Genomic DNA, 15,163 nt, shown 5'->3' with positions numbered 1-15,163 from the left:
CCTGTAAAATCTTTAACATTTTGAGGCTAAGGGAAGTTGTTTTGCCTGATAGCATTATCACATAATCCCTTGGGTATTTTATTTTTCTAGAAATGCAAATGTGCCTGATGGAATGGAAAATGATTGAAAATAGCAGAAATGCATTGTTTTGAGCAAAATCAAAACAGATAATCAACTTTCCTTGACCTTGTTGAATTAATTTTTTAAATACTTTGGACAACTTAGCTCTCTAATTTATGTTATTTGTTTTTAATTATCGTTCCTTTTGTTTGTTTCACTTTTAATAATGAAGCTTACCCTCTAGCAATAAATTTACCCAAAAACACCTTGACTTATTTTGTTAAGAAAAGTCTCATGATTTAACAAATAACTGGTTGAAATGGTTAAAACCGCCAGATTTTTTGTTTAATTTTAAATGAGACATTGGAAGTTTTGCGAGCAAGCTTTTGACCTGTGCTATAGTTACTTAAAATTAAGTTTAATTTTTCAAAAAATTGTTTAATAATTTTACCAAGGAAATGTTTACCACTAGATTTGGTAACCACTAGATATTGTCTAGGTAATGCATAAAGGTTATGTTTATTATGTTTAGTAAATATAAATATATATCGATTTTCAAAAATGACTTCCAAACGTCCACTAGAAACAGACAACGAGTCTTCTGCGAGCCCTACAAAAATACGCCAGGTTTGTATTAAAGCTATCTACTTTACAGTAGTAGCATTTGATCCATGAGCTTATTATTGCTTGTCATGTTTTAGATATCTAACAGCCCCAAAACACCTAACACAGAAGATCAACAGAATAAAGGATTAGGAATTCTTGGTATGTAATTTTTTTTGAAAGAGTTGTCAAGAAAAATGGGAAACATATGACCATATCTTCTGTCTGCATTTTAGTTCTTCTTTTCTGCTTTTCAGTTGAGCTTGTTGATTTATATGTTTTTATGTCCAAAAAGTAACCCTTCTTGTAATTATGAATATATACTATATTCTTGTGGCCTAAATTGTAAAATTTTCTAAATAAGTAAGCATCTCTATATTTTACTTAAATTTGCTAAACACTAATTTTTGTTTTTTAAATCCGTTTTCTAAAGTATTATCTCTTTATTTTTCGGTGAACTTAAGTGGGCAAGAATTTCCTCTTTAGGTGCCTTTGACTATGTGATGATTTACACTTTTTTTTTACAAAAAATGCTTATTAAAATTTCTAGAAACTAAAGCTGATTAGTTTAACCCTACTTCGGCAAGGATAATTTTTTTGCTCCGTTCTATTGTTTTGATACTTACTGAGTTTTTATATTTATTAGACACCTGTTTATCAAATTATTAGGTTCCATACCTCTTAGAGCTTTAGCTATTGGCGATTATTTAAAAGTAGTTTTATATCCTATATGATATCCTTATATGGAAAAATATAAAAAATAATATAATATACTAGTCCATAAAGCCCGTGGAAAAATCCACTGAGCCAGGATAAAAATGAAAAAGAGGCGTTATTTGAATTTTGATGACGTCAACAACCCATCCACAAAAAAATTTCAGAAGCTTATTTTCACGTTGCCTCTATTGCGTAGGGCTTAAAGCGCTGATCAACAAAATGTATATGATCATGTGCTTTTGATGAGCGGTTAATGAGGTATAAGGGTTTAAAACATTTTCTGACGTCAGCAACGGCCCGTCAAAACCTAAAAATATTTTTTTAGAAATTTGTATACCTGTTGCCTTTATCGCATAGATCTTGAAACGCTGATTAAGAAAATGTATAGGATCATGTACTTTTGATAAACAGTTGCAGAGATATTAGAGTTTGAAGGTTTTTTGATGACGTTATCAACTCGTCCATTCAGACCCGGGTTTGGGAAAATTACCCAAAATTGTCCTAGGTGGTCCCTAGTTACCCACGCGGTGAAAAATCATTGACGTCACCACCTCGTTTCCAAGTTATTTGGCCTCAAAGTTTTAGGTGCACTGTAATAGCTTCATTATATTAATATAGGATAAGATAAATAATAATAGAGACGATAAAGCCCGTGGAATAATCCACTGAAGCAGGATAAATATGAAAAAGAAGCGTCATTCGAATTTTAATGAAGTCAGCAACCGATCCACAAAAAAAAGAACCTTGTTTTCACGTTGCCTCCATCGTGTAGAGCTTAAACTGCTGATCAAGAAAATGTATATGATCATGTGCTATTGACGAACGGTTAAGAAGATATAAAGGTTTAAAAAATTTGCTGACGTCAGCAATGGCCCGTCAAAACCTTAAAAAATTTATTTTAGAAATTTGTATACCTGTTGCCTACATCGTATAAATCTTGAAACGCTGACCAAGAAAATGTATAGGATTATGTACTTTTGACAAACGGTTGCAGAGATATTAAGGGTTGAAGGTTTTTTGATGACGTCATCAACCCGTCCATTCCGAAACGGATTTGGGGACCGGGTTTGGAAAAATTACCCAAATTAGTCATAGGTGGTCCCTAGTTACCCACGCGGTGAAAAATCATTGACGTCACCACCTCGTTTCCAAGTTATTTGGCCTCTAAATTTTAGGTGCACTGTAACGACTTCATTAATTTAATATAGGATATTGACGTTAAAGTGGTGTTATTGACGTCGCGCCGTACCGTCAGAAAATTTAGCATATTAGACATGCATTTTTCGGTTACTTCAAAGAAAATTTCGGTAAGATTAAAGGAAAATGAACATATCCACTTTGCCTGTTACAGAAACACGGAACTGGCGTATTATTATATAGATAATATGTTAGAATATCATAAAAACATATAACTTTCAACACAACTTTGTTTCATCAAGGTGTATCATTCTATAATGCATAGACACCTCTTTTAAATCAACTCGATTTATCTGCTTTTTACCCATAAATCAGATTTATGGGTAAAAAATAGAATAGAATGTTGAAATTCCTTCTAGAACTAAAATAATTAAATTTTAAGTATATTGTTATTTTGGACAGATTTCAAGCTGACATAAAGCAAAAAAATTTTGCTGTCATTTTGTTTCAAAATGGTGCCAAACTTAATTTCATTAGCAAAAGCCTATAAAATGTTATGGGGGGGAGACGGTTTATAATGTATGTTCGAAATATACATTGGACCAAATGAGGTTAAAGTTAATGAAAAAGTTTGATTAAACAATAACAACGATGTGCTTTTTATTATGTATTTTTACTTTAATGTAAAATATATGAGAAATTAAAAATTGATATTATTATAATAAGGATGTAAAGCAACAAGCCTAAGCTAGAAATTTTCACATTACAAATTGGTAATACAAGCATTAGAAGTATAGTATGTTTGTAATTTTAATGTTTTATATTTTTAGAATCAAAGTTCCAGATTGATTTAAATGTTTTAAAATGTCAGAGTGCAAGGAAGGACCAGAATAAGGAGGATTTACTAAGGAACCTGAATGTAAGAATATTTTTGGATATGTATCAACTTTTCGAACTTAAATTATAAAAGATTTCTCACACAGATGCTGATATAAATTTTTTTGAAGTTTTATTTCAGTTAAATGTGGATGTCACAATTAAATATACCTTTTGCGATACCGTCATTTGTATATAACGCAGGAATCCTTTTACATGAATCTTAGTGTGAAAAATAACATCACATTTATATTAAAGAGCTCAAAATGCTATACATTTAAAAACAAGTCATTTAAATTTTTTAAATGCTCTCTCATTCTCAAGATGTCCATATGTAAAAGTTTTCAAAAGAATGATGATGCCTTTAAGGAATAGCAAATTCTGAAATTTTCAATCTGCAGAAATTTTAGACCTGTTTTTATGGATTTATTCATTTAAACTTTAATCAATATCTATATTAAAATACCTGTATAAGTCTTTCTGTCTGTCACGCAAAATGGTAGCTTAGCTGCACGAGTAACGAGACGCAGGCAATGCAGTTTAAATAGAACGGGCTAACGACTAATATACATTTAATGTAGAGGCGAGTATAAACATAGGACCTATACAAGCTTACCTATAAATTTATATTACAAACCAACTCACAGAGAGGTTAGTGGGTCATTGGTAAAAATTTATGATATTAGGCGGGAGCAAACAAGTGCCATATTGGCATAATTTTTTGTTAGTCAATTAACCTTTATACATTGATAAAGTTTAAATGTATATTCCTTAACAGGTCAAAATTACTGATGATTAAAATTGTCAAAATTTGACACAATATTATGATAACCAAAAAAATTTTAACAACTTTCTAAGCACTACGATATAAAACCAACATCATTTTTCACCTTGACCCTTTAAAGGCAACTTAAAATTTTTTTAGACTACAACACAACAGTTAAATGCATATAAGGAAAAGCTTGAGAAAGCTGAGGAAGTTCACCGTAGCGAGATGAAGATCATCAAAACAACGTTTGAAACAAAGGTGGAAGAAAAAGATAAAACTATTGTAAACCTACAAAAGTTTGTTGACAAGGCGCAAATGGAAATAAAAGACCTAATGGATGAGAAAGGAGGAGAAGATTCTGAAATAATTTTTAATTTTTCAAACTCTATTCAACCACTTATAGAACAAGTTAGAGAATTGCAAACAGTTAAGGTTGCGCTGACTGAAAAACACCTCAAGTGTCAACAAGAGCTTTCCAAACAACAACAAGAAGTGGAGGCTCTTAAAAAGTCACTTCAAGAGGAGTATGTATTAAAGGATGATTATCTGCTCCTTCAAAAAGAAAAGAATCTTTTCCAAAAAATGTCAGAATCAAATAAGGTAAATTAATATTTGTTTATTGTTTTTTATTTTTCAAAAGATAATGGGATTTAAAAGTACTGGACAAGATTCTTTCTGCGACTTAACTATGCTGATTTTTTCTTACTTCGAATTTACACAGTATACAACAGCAAAAACAATCTTGTACAATATTTGAATTCTGTGCATGTGCTTACTTTTATCATGCCATTCAAATGCCATAAAAATGTGTGCAAGCATGTTTTATCGTGATTTAGGTTATAGCTGCAGGGACATAAATTTTAGGTCTAAAAATGGACATTTTATGTCACTGTAATCACAAAGAACACTATGAATGTAATATTTTTTTATGATTTCACACACATAGTCTAGGGTATGGTTTTCAAAAATGAATGATCTTCTTTTAAAGTTCTCTGCAGAACTTGAGAATTGGCGCCAAACTTGGATGGATGTATGGTCCTAAGGTGCCATAGTTCTAGTACTGTACATTGCACATGGATGTAAGTGGCACGCTTGCAAAAAGGAATGGATGCAATTTGATTTAAGTTGTAGCTCACTTTAATGACAATTGTTTAGCAGCCTCTGCTTGTGCAGAAGGACAAAAACCTTTCCAAATCTTTTTTTTTTTGTTTGAAAATAATACAATAAAATGTTCTAATTTCAAAAACACTAGAACAAAAAAAACACTGAAAATATCACAGTCACAAAGGATCAAATAATGGTATTATTTTTCTGGATGACAAGAATAACTGTCAATACATCCATGCATGCAAAATCCATAAATCGCTAGAGTTTATCATAGCCATCTATGTGCCCCACGTTCAAGTCTGAGCTGCAATAAATTCTTGCTTCAATTCTTTTTTGTGAAAGTAGGATCAGAGGGAAGTAATTACCCTAAATCTTGTCTATTTCCTCCCTAAACTAGTCCATATTCTTCCACATGCTGCATATATGAACCACTTCTGTTCAGTTGGCCTTTCTTATTCCAAGAGATTTTTCTACGATATATTTTTCGCAATTATTTTATGGATTAATAGTATAGAATGACTTAGTTTACGAAAACACAAAGAAATGTTTTGCTGATTTTACTAATTTTCGCATACCAGTACTGCAAGGATTTTTTTGCAAAGATCGATTTTTGAGAATCATGGACGATTAGGAACAGTGTTTGAGAGAACTGCAGAAAAGAAACAAATACTTGTACATAGAAAAATGCATGTCATAAAGAAACAATATAATGGTTAATTTATTTCATTTTGGCATTTGCGCATTTTTACGAAAAGTACAAGTTTTCCCAAAATTTAGATTTAAGTTTTATTTTCATGAATACCTTCTGTCCTTTTTTAAAATGAATTAATTTTGCATAGATGGTATGGTAAAGTTTGCAATAGGTATACTAAGGCATTGTGAAAAAAGGCAATGTAATGTAATGTGTCCATTTATACTTTTATATATACTTTTTCAAAATGTCATTACCAACAACACAAAATCCTAATAACTAAAATATGTAAGCAGTATGCCTTTTAAATCTTTTGTTTGAATTTTGAATTTTTTTTTTCTCTCCTTGAGCTATGAAAACATACAAGAAAACCAGCAAAATCAAAAACTGAGGAACCTAGGGATTACAGCTAAACATTGTGAATGGTTAATCTATCACTAATTCATTTTTCTTTGACAGTATTGAAATATGTAGGTACAAATTGTACAAAAATAAGAGCCTAAACTAAAGCTTATGGACCAGAGTTGAAAAGATAATATATTATTTTAAGCATATTTATAAAAGTCACATCTAAAACACTTTGTTTTATAAAAATAGGCAATTTGGAACATGGATTGTTGAGACGTGTTTCAAACTTTATGGACATCTCTAATTTTTGTATCATTAAAAAAGAACATGTAAGGATAAAACAATTATTTTTTGAAATAAGCACACCAAGGTGTTATCTAAGCATATACCTGAGCCTGTTCTTAAATTCTGAACATACTGAGCCTGTTCTTTAAAGATTGTTCTTGTGACATAACAGTTTGAACTGTAATACAGGTTGGTCAGACACAACTTGTTCATTTTGTTTCATGCTGCATGTTTGAAATGTGAAGTGTGAAAGGAAAACTTTTTATTTTCTAGTTGCATGCCTTGGGGGAAAAGGACAATTTTTATGTAACCGTCAATCGTGGAAAAATTGAATTACTTCAGAAGGAGGTACAAACACTGCAAGACAAACTATCTCAAAAAGATGAAACGCATTCTGCAGAAATGTCAGAGGTGGAATCTGAGAATATCAAATTGAAGAAAAAGTTACGAGATCTAGAAACAAAATACACCATTCTGTCCTGCACGCCACCAAAGGTATGAAGATTTTCTTCTCACATTATGATCTCTTATATTAATACAAAAACTTGTCTTTTTGTCTGTGAATGGCAAAGCCGATTATATTTTTTACAATGATTTATAAGTAAGGCAAAATTCTTTTAGAACACATTACATTTGACTTATACTAGTAAATAGTAGTTTGAGTAATTTTTTATCGTATCGATAAAAAAATTACTATATATTTCTGTTGTCTATTTCGTTTAAAACGTTTCATTTACATTATTTTCATGAAATAACAACAAAATGTTTATGGTAAGAAGTATAATAAATTTAAAAGGTTTCTGTAACTGGATTCTTTCACATGTATATAAAAAAAGTTACTTATGATACTATAACATTTAAGGATAAACAACTGTGTTTATTTCAGGTGCAGGTTCGAAAAGTGTTTGACGAAGACAAAGAAAAACAACTGGAGTCGGTTAGAAACGAAAAACAAAATCTATCACTTGATTTTCGAAGGTTGCAAAGAAAGGTAGCTGAGATGGTAAGACTGGTTACGAAAAAGCTTTTAACGTCGCTGGAAAAGTCAGTGAAATGAAAAATGAAAAGTAAAAAAAGGTTTTGAAAATCAAAAACCACATGGAAAATTAAATTTATTTAAATTAAACGTAACAAGAATACTCAAGAGAACTCAAGACAATTTTGAAGAAAATAAACTGAGTTAGAGCTTCTCTGGTGCAGTTTGACGATAAATACAACGGACGTAAAATGTTGAAACTGCCAGCCATTTATCCAACACAAAATGAGTGCATCAGTCTCTTCTTGTCCATTGTAGACATTGTTAATAATGATTTTTTTGTAACATTACCACAATTGCTACAGACTATATGTGTATATGTTACATATGCCGCCACATGCTGATATATGCCGGACTGCTATATATTGTTGTGTGTATTTCATATTGTATATACTTTAAGCGTATTTCTTTAGGAGGAAAAAGCAGAAGATCTTAAAGCGAAATTGAAACAATCTGAAAAAAGGGAAAATGGTAATAAAGAGAGGATAAGAGACTTAGAAACACAGATTGAAACTTTTAAGATGCTGGAAAAAAGATTTGAACAAGAAATGAAAATTAAAAAATCTCTTCAAGATGAGGTGATACGTTTTACTTTTGCAGTTTAATTGCATTTAGGATAAAGGAGAATTAAAAAAAACCTTGTTCAAATCGGGTCAATGAAATAGTTAGAATTCCCGGAAGCATTAATACCAGCAATATTAGTTTTGGAAACCATGTTTCAGGAAAAAGGATGGTTGTAATGGTTGCGACAATTTTACCATATTATGTATTGGAAAAAGGAGCCAGTCTTTCTCTTATATTTGTCTGCCCACTGTAATCTGACTTTATAGAGCAGTGGATTTATGGCTAAAAGAGGATGAATCAACAAAACTACGTATGAGATTCATAATCGAAGCTAAAATGGCGTTCCAAAGCCTATATACTTGCGTCTTTTGTAAGACTGGTGATAAAATAAATGTCATTTTTCACGTTCTCTTTTGTTAAATATGTTTTGATTATCAACCCAGCTTTCTCCATTGCCAACACGCCGCCAATTTCTCATACTTTGCTTTCATTATTCTTCCCTTCGTGACCGAAATGGTAAGGCAAAATTTTGCAGACTAAACCAAACAATTCTACTTTGCTTTGCAGTATGACGAATAAAATAACAATAATGTATCATTTTAGCAAGCTCGTCACTGAGCATTGAAGAATATCTCGCTGTGCATGTTCACAATTTAACACTTCTTTTTCCTCATTCCAGATTAACAACAAACAGAGCGAGTTGGAACTTGCAGCAACAGAGTTCCAGCATCGAGAAGCAACTTTCAAAACTCAAACTGCAGCTCAAGTAAAAACAGCTATTTTAAAAACTGAAGAGAAATACAGTGGCATGAAAACGACCTACGATAAGTTAAAACAAGCTGTGTATACTCTCTTGAAGGAATTGAATGATGTCAAGCTTTTTAAAATACAGCTGCAGATGGATATTGTGCAAATGCAGAATGCGATTCAACCCAGTTTAATTCACATCAAGACACAGGTATTAAGGGCTTACAATCTCTCGGAAAAGTTAGGCAGAAAATGTTAATCGGAATCTTGTTTGTTACATAGAAATTTTTTTGGGTATTGGAAGATTTCTTGTCACTTTTACCTTAATGTTTAGGTCTGTGTGATCTTATGAATTTCGTGGTCATTGGAAAATTTTGATTTTGTAAAGGGGGGATTTCTACGTAATTTTCATGTGTTGTTGTTGTTGCGGTAACTCGCATTGTCTTATAAAGAAGTTCTGTAAACATTCCTCGGAAGAAACAGCTAAATCATTCTTTGCTTAGCCCATATTATCACGTGTTTTCTTTAAGTATTTGTATAGCTTCATCTGTTATTTCTCATAGTTGTTGAAAGCTGTTGACGATACAAACCGGAAGTCGCAAATACTTGTCCATAAGTATAAAAAAGAAATACAATTACGAAAGAAACTGCATAATACATTAATTGAATTGAAAGGAAACATTCGCGTGTTGTGTCGCGTGCGCCCCATCATTCGCGAAGATGGCGCAGACTGTGTTAACGTAACTAGTTTTAATGATGACGATTCTGCGATTGTTTATGTTAATCATAAGAATACGATGCGAAAGTTTGAAATGGATCGAGTGTTTAAACCTGAAGCATCACAAACCGAGGTAAATGGGTTTGTTATTTGTTTATGGTATTTCAGCTTTAGTTCGAAGAGTCATAAAATGAAATCAGAAAACTAATGCATTTTTTCCTTTTTTCGTACCGTCTGAAACAGATGCAGCAAAAACGGCTCATCAGCGATGTATACTTTCGTATCAATTTCCACACAAAAAAATTTTCGAGTTGGGTTAATTGGCTATGATTGACTGTTTTTTATTTATTTATTTATTTATTTATTTATTTATTTATTTATTTATTTATTTATTTACTTCTTTATTTATTTATTTATTTATTTACTTATTCAAATGTATCATCTAATTACTTTCCAGGTGTTTAACCATGTGCAATCACTAATCACATCTTGTTTGGATGGTTACAATGTTTGTATATTTGCATATGGACAAACAGGGAGTGGTAAAACGTACACCATGGAGGTAAACTCGTGTTTACACAATTTTGTTTTTTTGGTTCCAGCTTTAGGAGAGAGGGAGAGAGGGGATGATAGAAAATTTCTTTAAATAACCTTGAAGTAAAAAAAAGATCCTTAAATTTTCCTTACTTTGTACTTTTTTTTACTAATCAATTTAAAACAAAGGAATTTTTACTACATCGACTGTGACTCTAGAAAGTTATATGCTTGTGTACTGGCTACAATTTCTGTTATTTTAAGAAATTATCTTTTAATTTTTTACATGAATTTTCTTAGTCGCAGGAAAATCTCCTTAAAAAAAGCGAAATTTCTCCCAATATCCAAGCTTTTCTTATCTCTTTTTTTTAAAAAAAGAAATTTGTAGCTGTAAGACCCACTTCCAAAATCAATCGTGAAACTTAATTTTGATGCGACCTACAAAAAAATCAACACATTTTTTGTGGCTATTAGTTGCCAATCACTGGAAAGTTAGTTGTCAATTGTAAAACGGAAATTTATTTTGTAGGGTACGAAAACTAATCCTGGCATCAACCAACAAGCATTGATGTTGTTGTTTAAAGAGACTGAGGAGCAACTTGACTGGGAGTATACTATTTTAGTCAGTTTTATGGAAATATATAATGAAATGTTACGGGATTTGTTGAGCACAGAACCGACGACCAAGTTAGATATTAAACAAAGTAAAGATGGTATCCATGTCCCTAATATGACTCATGTCAAAGTTACTTGTGTCGACGAAGTTAACGAGGTTTGTTTGTTTGTTTGTTTTTGTTTTTTTTTGTTTTCTTCTTTTTTATTTGTTTGTTTTTGTTCTTGTTTGTTTGTTTTTCTGCTCTTTTTGTTCTTGAAATGTCACAGCCAGTACCAGATGATTCAAATTCTCCCTTTCCTCATTAAAACAGGAGCACTTGTAATAATACGGGCGCTTATAAACCTTAACAAATAGGTGCCTTTTCCAGAGGATCTCTTTCGAATTAAATGACACGCACATTTTAATACAAAACGCAAATTTTGTGTGAGACCCTAAGAAGTCAAAACATCCGTTATAAATTTTAAGAAACTAGAGCGTACGAACGATGAGCGATGGGCAGAAAACGCCCTGTTAAAAGCAGAGTAGATATCGTTTATTTGGACCATTGTATCTTATTTTGTCGTTCTTTCTGGTTGTCAAGCATTATAATGGCCTGTATCTAGCTAACTCACAAAGTGACCTACAGTAATTTTTTAAATTAAAATGTTACACAACATGCTCAAGCCAATTGTAATTACGCAAGATGGGACATCAAGTCTTATCAGGACGAAGTAACACAGAATAAGAATTATGTTTTAATAGACATAATGTATTTCATTGCCCGTTTTTAGGTGATCAATCTGGGCCATCGTAACAGAATAACGGCCTGTACAGATATGAATGAACGTTCAAGTCGATCACATTCTATCCTGACTGTTTCAGTGATCGGTCACAACATTAACACAAACACGAAAATAACAGGTTAGAACCACTACAAGTTTGTCTGTTTTCCTTTGTCACTGATCTAGTTTTATCGATTTTGGTTTGGTCATTTGACTAGACCTGGGCCCGCTAAGCAGGAAATGTGCTCTGCAATTGATTCGCCCTGTCCTGACTTGCGTGCCATATTTCATTTGGAATAATGAAAAAATAGTAAGGAAATATCAGAATGTCCGTTCCCTATTACTTGACTAACCCTTATGGAATGCATAAGTGGGAAAAGTAAATAAAATGTTTGTCGCCATATTTTGTTGCTAACGCTACTTCAAGTTTAAAGTTCTTTCGGTTCGCGTTAAGACCATTGGGAAACAAACTTTGCCACCCGCGGTAATGTGTTGTATATTGGGTTTAACACCACATAAAAAATAGTTCATGTTTGCCATTATTTTTTCGATTGTTGGCTGTGTTGTTAAAATTTTATTTTTTCGCAATTTTCAGGAAAATTGAATCTTGTTGATTTGGCAGGCAGTGAGCGCATCTCAAAATCGGGATCAGAAGGGTTGCGTTTGAAGGAAGCACAAAACATCAACAAATCACTTCTGTCTCTCGGTGATGTCATACATTCGTTAAAAAATAAACAACAACATGTACCATACCGCAACACGAAGTTAACCTATTTATTGCAAGACTGTCTGGGTGAGTGCTTTTTTATATTAAATGTGCTGGTTCGCCATCCGGAGTTGCAGCAAAAGCCATAACTCCCACAGGACCTAAACTCAATACCCACAGAAAAAGCTGTGTATAGGATTTTACGGAACATAAAATTAAGAATACTTTACCGAAACAATAAATGCGCTTTAAGTTAAAAACTGCTATCAGTATCATAATTAGCATATTGTACCTGTTATGAAGTGTATTGACTTGTTTTTTATCTCAGGTGGCGATTCAAAAACATTGATGGTGGTACAGGTTTCTCCCGTGGAAAAAAACGTTTCAGAAACCATATGCAGTTTAAATTTCGCTCAACGAGTACGATCTGTAGAATTGGGACAAGCTACAAGGAAAGTTGAAAAGTAAAAACACAAGTGAATAATATTTTAATAGATTTTATTATAGCACACTTGTTTTTCCAAATTATACGATAAATTCGTGTTAAAACTGCTCTAAGTAGTAATGGGAGATGTCCCCCCTTACAAGTAACCTCCCAGTCATTGATATTATTCTTAATGTTTGAATATTTTTAAGAATGGTGTGTACTTTAAGGGCGGAAATTTTCGCGAGGATAAAAAATTGCGAAATTTCACGAAGTTAATTTTCGCGAATTCTACTTCTGGAAGAAATTTTACAAAGAAAACTTTCCTGAATTTTCCAAAATCTTCATTTTTAGAAACAAAAACTTATGACAATAAATTTCAATAAAAAAATTGATTTACTCTTCTCTTCGTTTTTTATCTTGAAATTTGAAATTTCTGATACTAAGGTATTCAACCCCTTCCGTTTTTCGATTTTTAGCTGATTTCCCCACATTAAGTCGGGCTTTGGAGCCATTTTTAGAGTTGAATTTTAAAGCCATTTTGGGCTGATTATTTTTTTTCGTTGTGATTCTATTATTTCTACCTTTGTCCTCGTAGCCCTCGTTATTTAAGAGTTTTCGGCTTTTAAAATTTGGAAAAAACTTTAACGACTTTTAGAAGATTTTCAGGTTAAATTTCTTACGGGGCAGAAATTTTCGCGAAAAGGGGCCAAAATTGCGAAAATCCCTTAAAGTAGTCAACGCAGCATTTCCATGGTGATATGTAAGAAATTATATACAGTAATCCTCATTAAAAAAATGGGTAGACAACCTGTTTATTATGAATAATTGGTTTGAGTGAAATTTCGAATGTAAATTTTGGAGAAAAATGAAACGGTAACCTTAATAAAACTAATTAACTAAACAAACAAAAATGCTTGGTCGTGTCACTAAAGGGAAAACATGCGTCAAACGAGTTCTTTATGTATGTGTGTGAATTTAGAAGCTGTGTATTTAATATTACTGAATATAAAATTATGAATTTCCTGGCTTTACGTGACGTCACTTCTGTTGAATGTTGAGATACATAAATTTTAATTTTAAATTAGTAAAATTATTTAGTGGTTTTTAGAATATTTACCTCGACCTTAATTTGCGTCTCCTCATGCTTGGTCAAACTGACCAGGTTAAAAATGTCAATAAAAAAAATTGGAGCACTGTGTTATGGTCGATCTTAGAGGTCACAGTAATGCTGAATTATTTTAAATTTAATGTGGGAATATCCAATTTCATAATTTCTATATTATTTTCTGGTACTTTTCTAAAGTTTTCGCGAAATTAGATTCTGCTATATCCGTCAAATATATAGCTCTAAAATGATCTGGAGAACTTGCCAATTTCCATTTAAGGAATAATAGATGTTAAAACTATAAAACAAGGCTCAATTTGCAATATTTCTGACCTGTTGTGGAAGTGCGTTTAGGATAAATTCAATCCCAGTTCGGGCTGAATTTATCCCGGCAATTGTCCCGTCCCGCCGTCTCTCATATAAGCAGCACCTAAACCTGTAGTTAATGGGATCAACAAATTCTCATCAGCTTATATGTTCAAAAAATTCCGTTGATCAATAGTGTTTTGAAAAATATCAATTAGTTTACAAAGCCACCCAGCTACTTTTTTATACTATTGTTTCTTTTGAAATCTACATAGCCAATCATTGGATGCAACTACTTTTGATTAGCATTAAATCTGTCAATCATATTTTTGACCAATCACAATTTGTAACGATAATTTATTGGTGTGTGTTAAATATGTATAAAATTTGTTGTTTGTCTGTTGGGTCTTCTATGTGTAAAATGAAGTGATCTTACAGAAACATTTTCATAAAAACCTAAAGGTTAAAATAGATTTGTGTTGCTGAAAGTGTAGCAATTCTAAAGCAATATTTTCATACTTTTTAAGTAAGTTTTCTGCTGAAGCATCCCAGTTGTTTAGGTTATTTTCTTGTGAAGTTCAGTTGTGAATGTAGATAGAGCTTTAAGCTTTCTAAATGTAAATAGCACTTATACTTTTCGAATATCATTCACGATTTATTCAAATAAAAAGGATTCCGTTTAAAGTAAATTTTTTCTTTTTTTTTGGATTATCTTGACATGGCTACCAACCCTTGAAAACAACAAGTTTCTTTTGTTGCAGGGAATACAAAGAGAACTGCGACGCTTTCATTTACAGCTAAACCTCCTAAGGGCGGATATTCTTTATAGCAAGCTCAGGAAAGGATGGGCTGTTGAAGAGAAAACACAACTAAAATTCTGTACCTATTCAAATCTATACAATTTTTCTATTGTTTACAATTTTTTTTTCAAAATATTGTTCAAGTCTGACATTCTTCCAGCCTATTAAATCGCAGTTTACAAAACGTACCTTGGACCTGCGTTTAAATATGTTTAAAAATCAAGAGAGACACGAAAAATGCCAAACTTGT

At 32.0% G+C, this 15,163-nt stretch overlaps 1 protein-coding gene across 1 annotated transcript; it reads left to right on the top strand.

The window, feature by feature from the left end:
* Positions 1 to 275: 275 nt before the first annotated feature.
* On the top strand, positions 276 to 14,844 carry LOC130613848 (kinesin-like protein KIFC3). The gene is made up of 14 exons (XM_057435198.1): positions 276 to 687; positions 762 to 825; positions 3,348 to 3,436; positions 4,319 to 4,762; positions 6,867 to 7,088; positions 7,480 to 7,596; positions 8,043 to 8,207; positions 8,873 to 9,151; positions 9,504 to 9,791; positions 10,116 to 10,220; positions 10,722 to 10,964; positions 11,579 to 11,708; positions 12,165 to 12,362; positions 12,604 to 14,844. Exons 1-14 carry the CDS (start codon positions 622 to 624, stop codon positions 12,741 to 12,743), a joined length of 2,550 nt encoding a protein of 849 aa, XP_057291181.1. The 5' UTR covers positions 276 to 621; the 3' UTR covers positions 12,744 to 14,844.
* The last annotated feature ends 319 nt before the right edge of the window (positions 14,845 to 15,163 follow it).

The sequence above is a fragment of the Hydractinia symbiolongicarpus genome, chromosome 11 (genome assembly GCF_029227915.1).
Source record: "Hydractinia symbiolongicarpus strain clone_291-10 chromosome 11, HSymV2.1, whole genome shotgun sequence".
Classification (NCBI taxonomy): domain Eukaryota; kingdom Metazoa; phylum Cnidaria; class Hydrozoa; order Anthoathecata; family Hydractiniidae; genus Hydractinia; species Hydractinia symbiolongicarpus.
The sequence above is the reverse complement of the archived record's forward strand: the minus strand, read 5'-3'. Positions and strand labels throughout refer to the sequence as shown.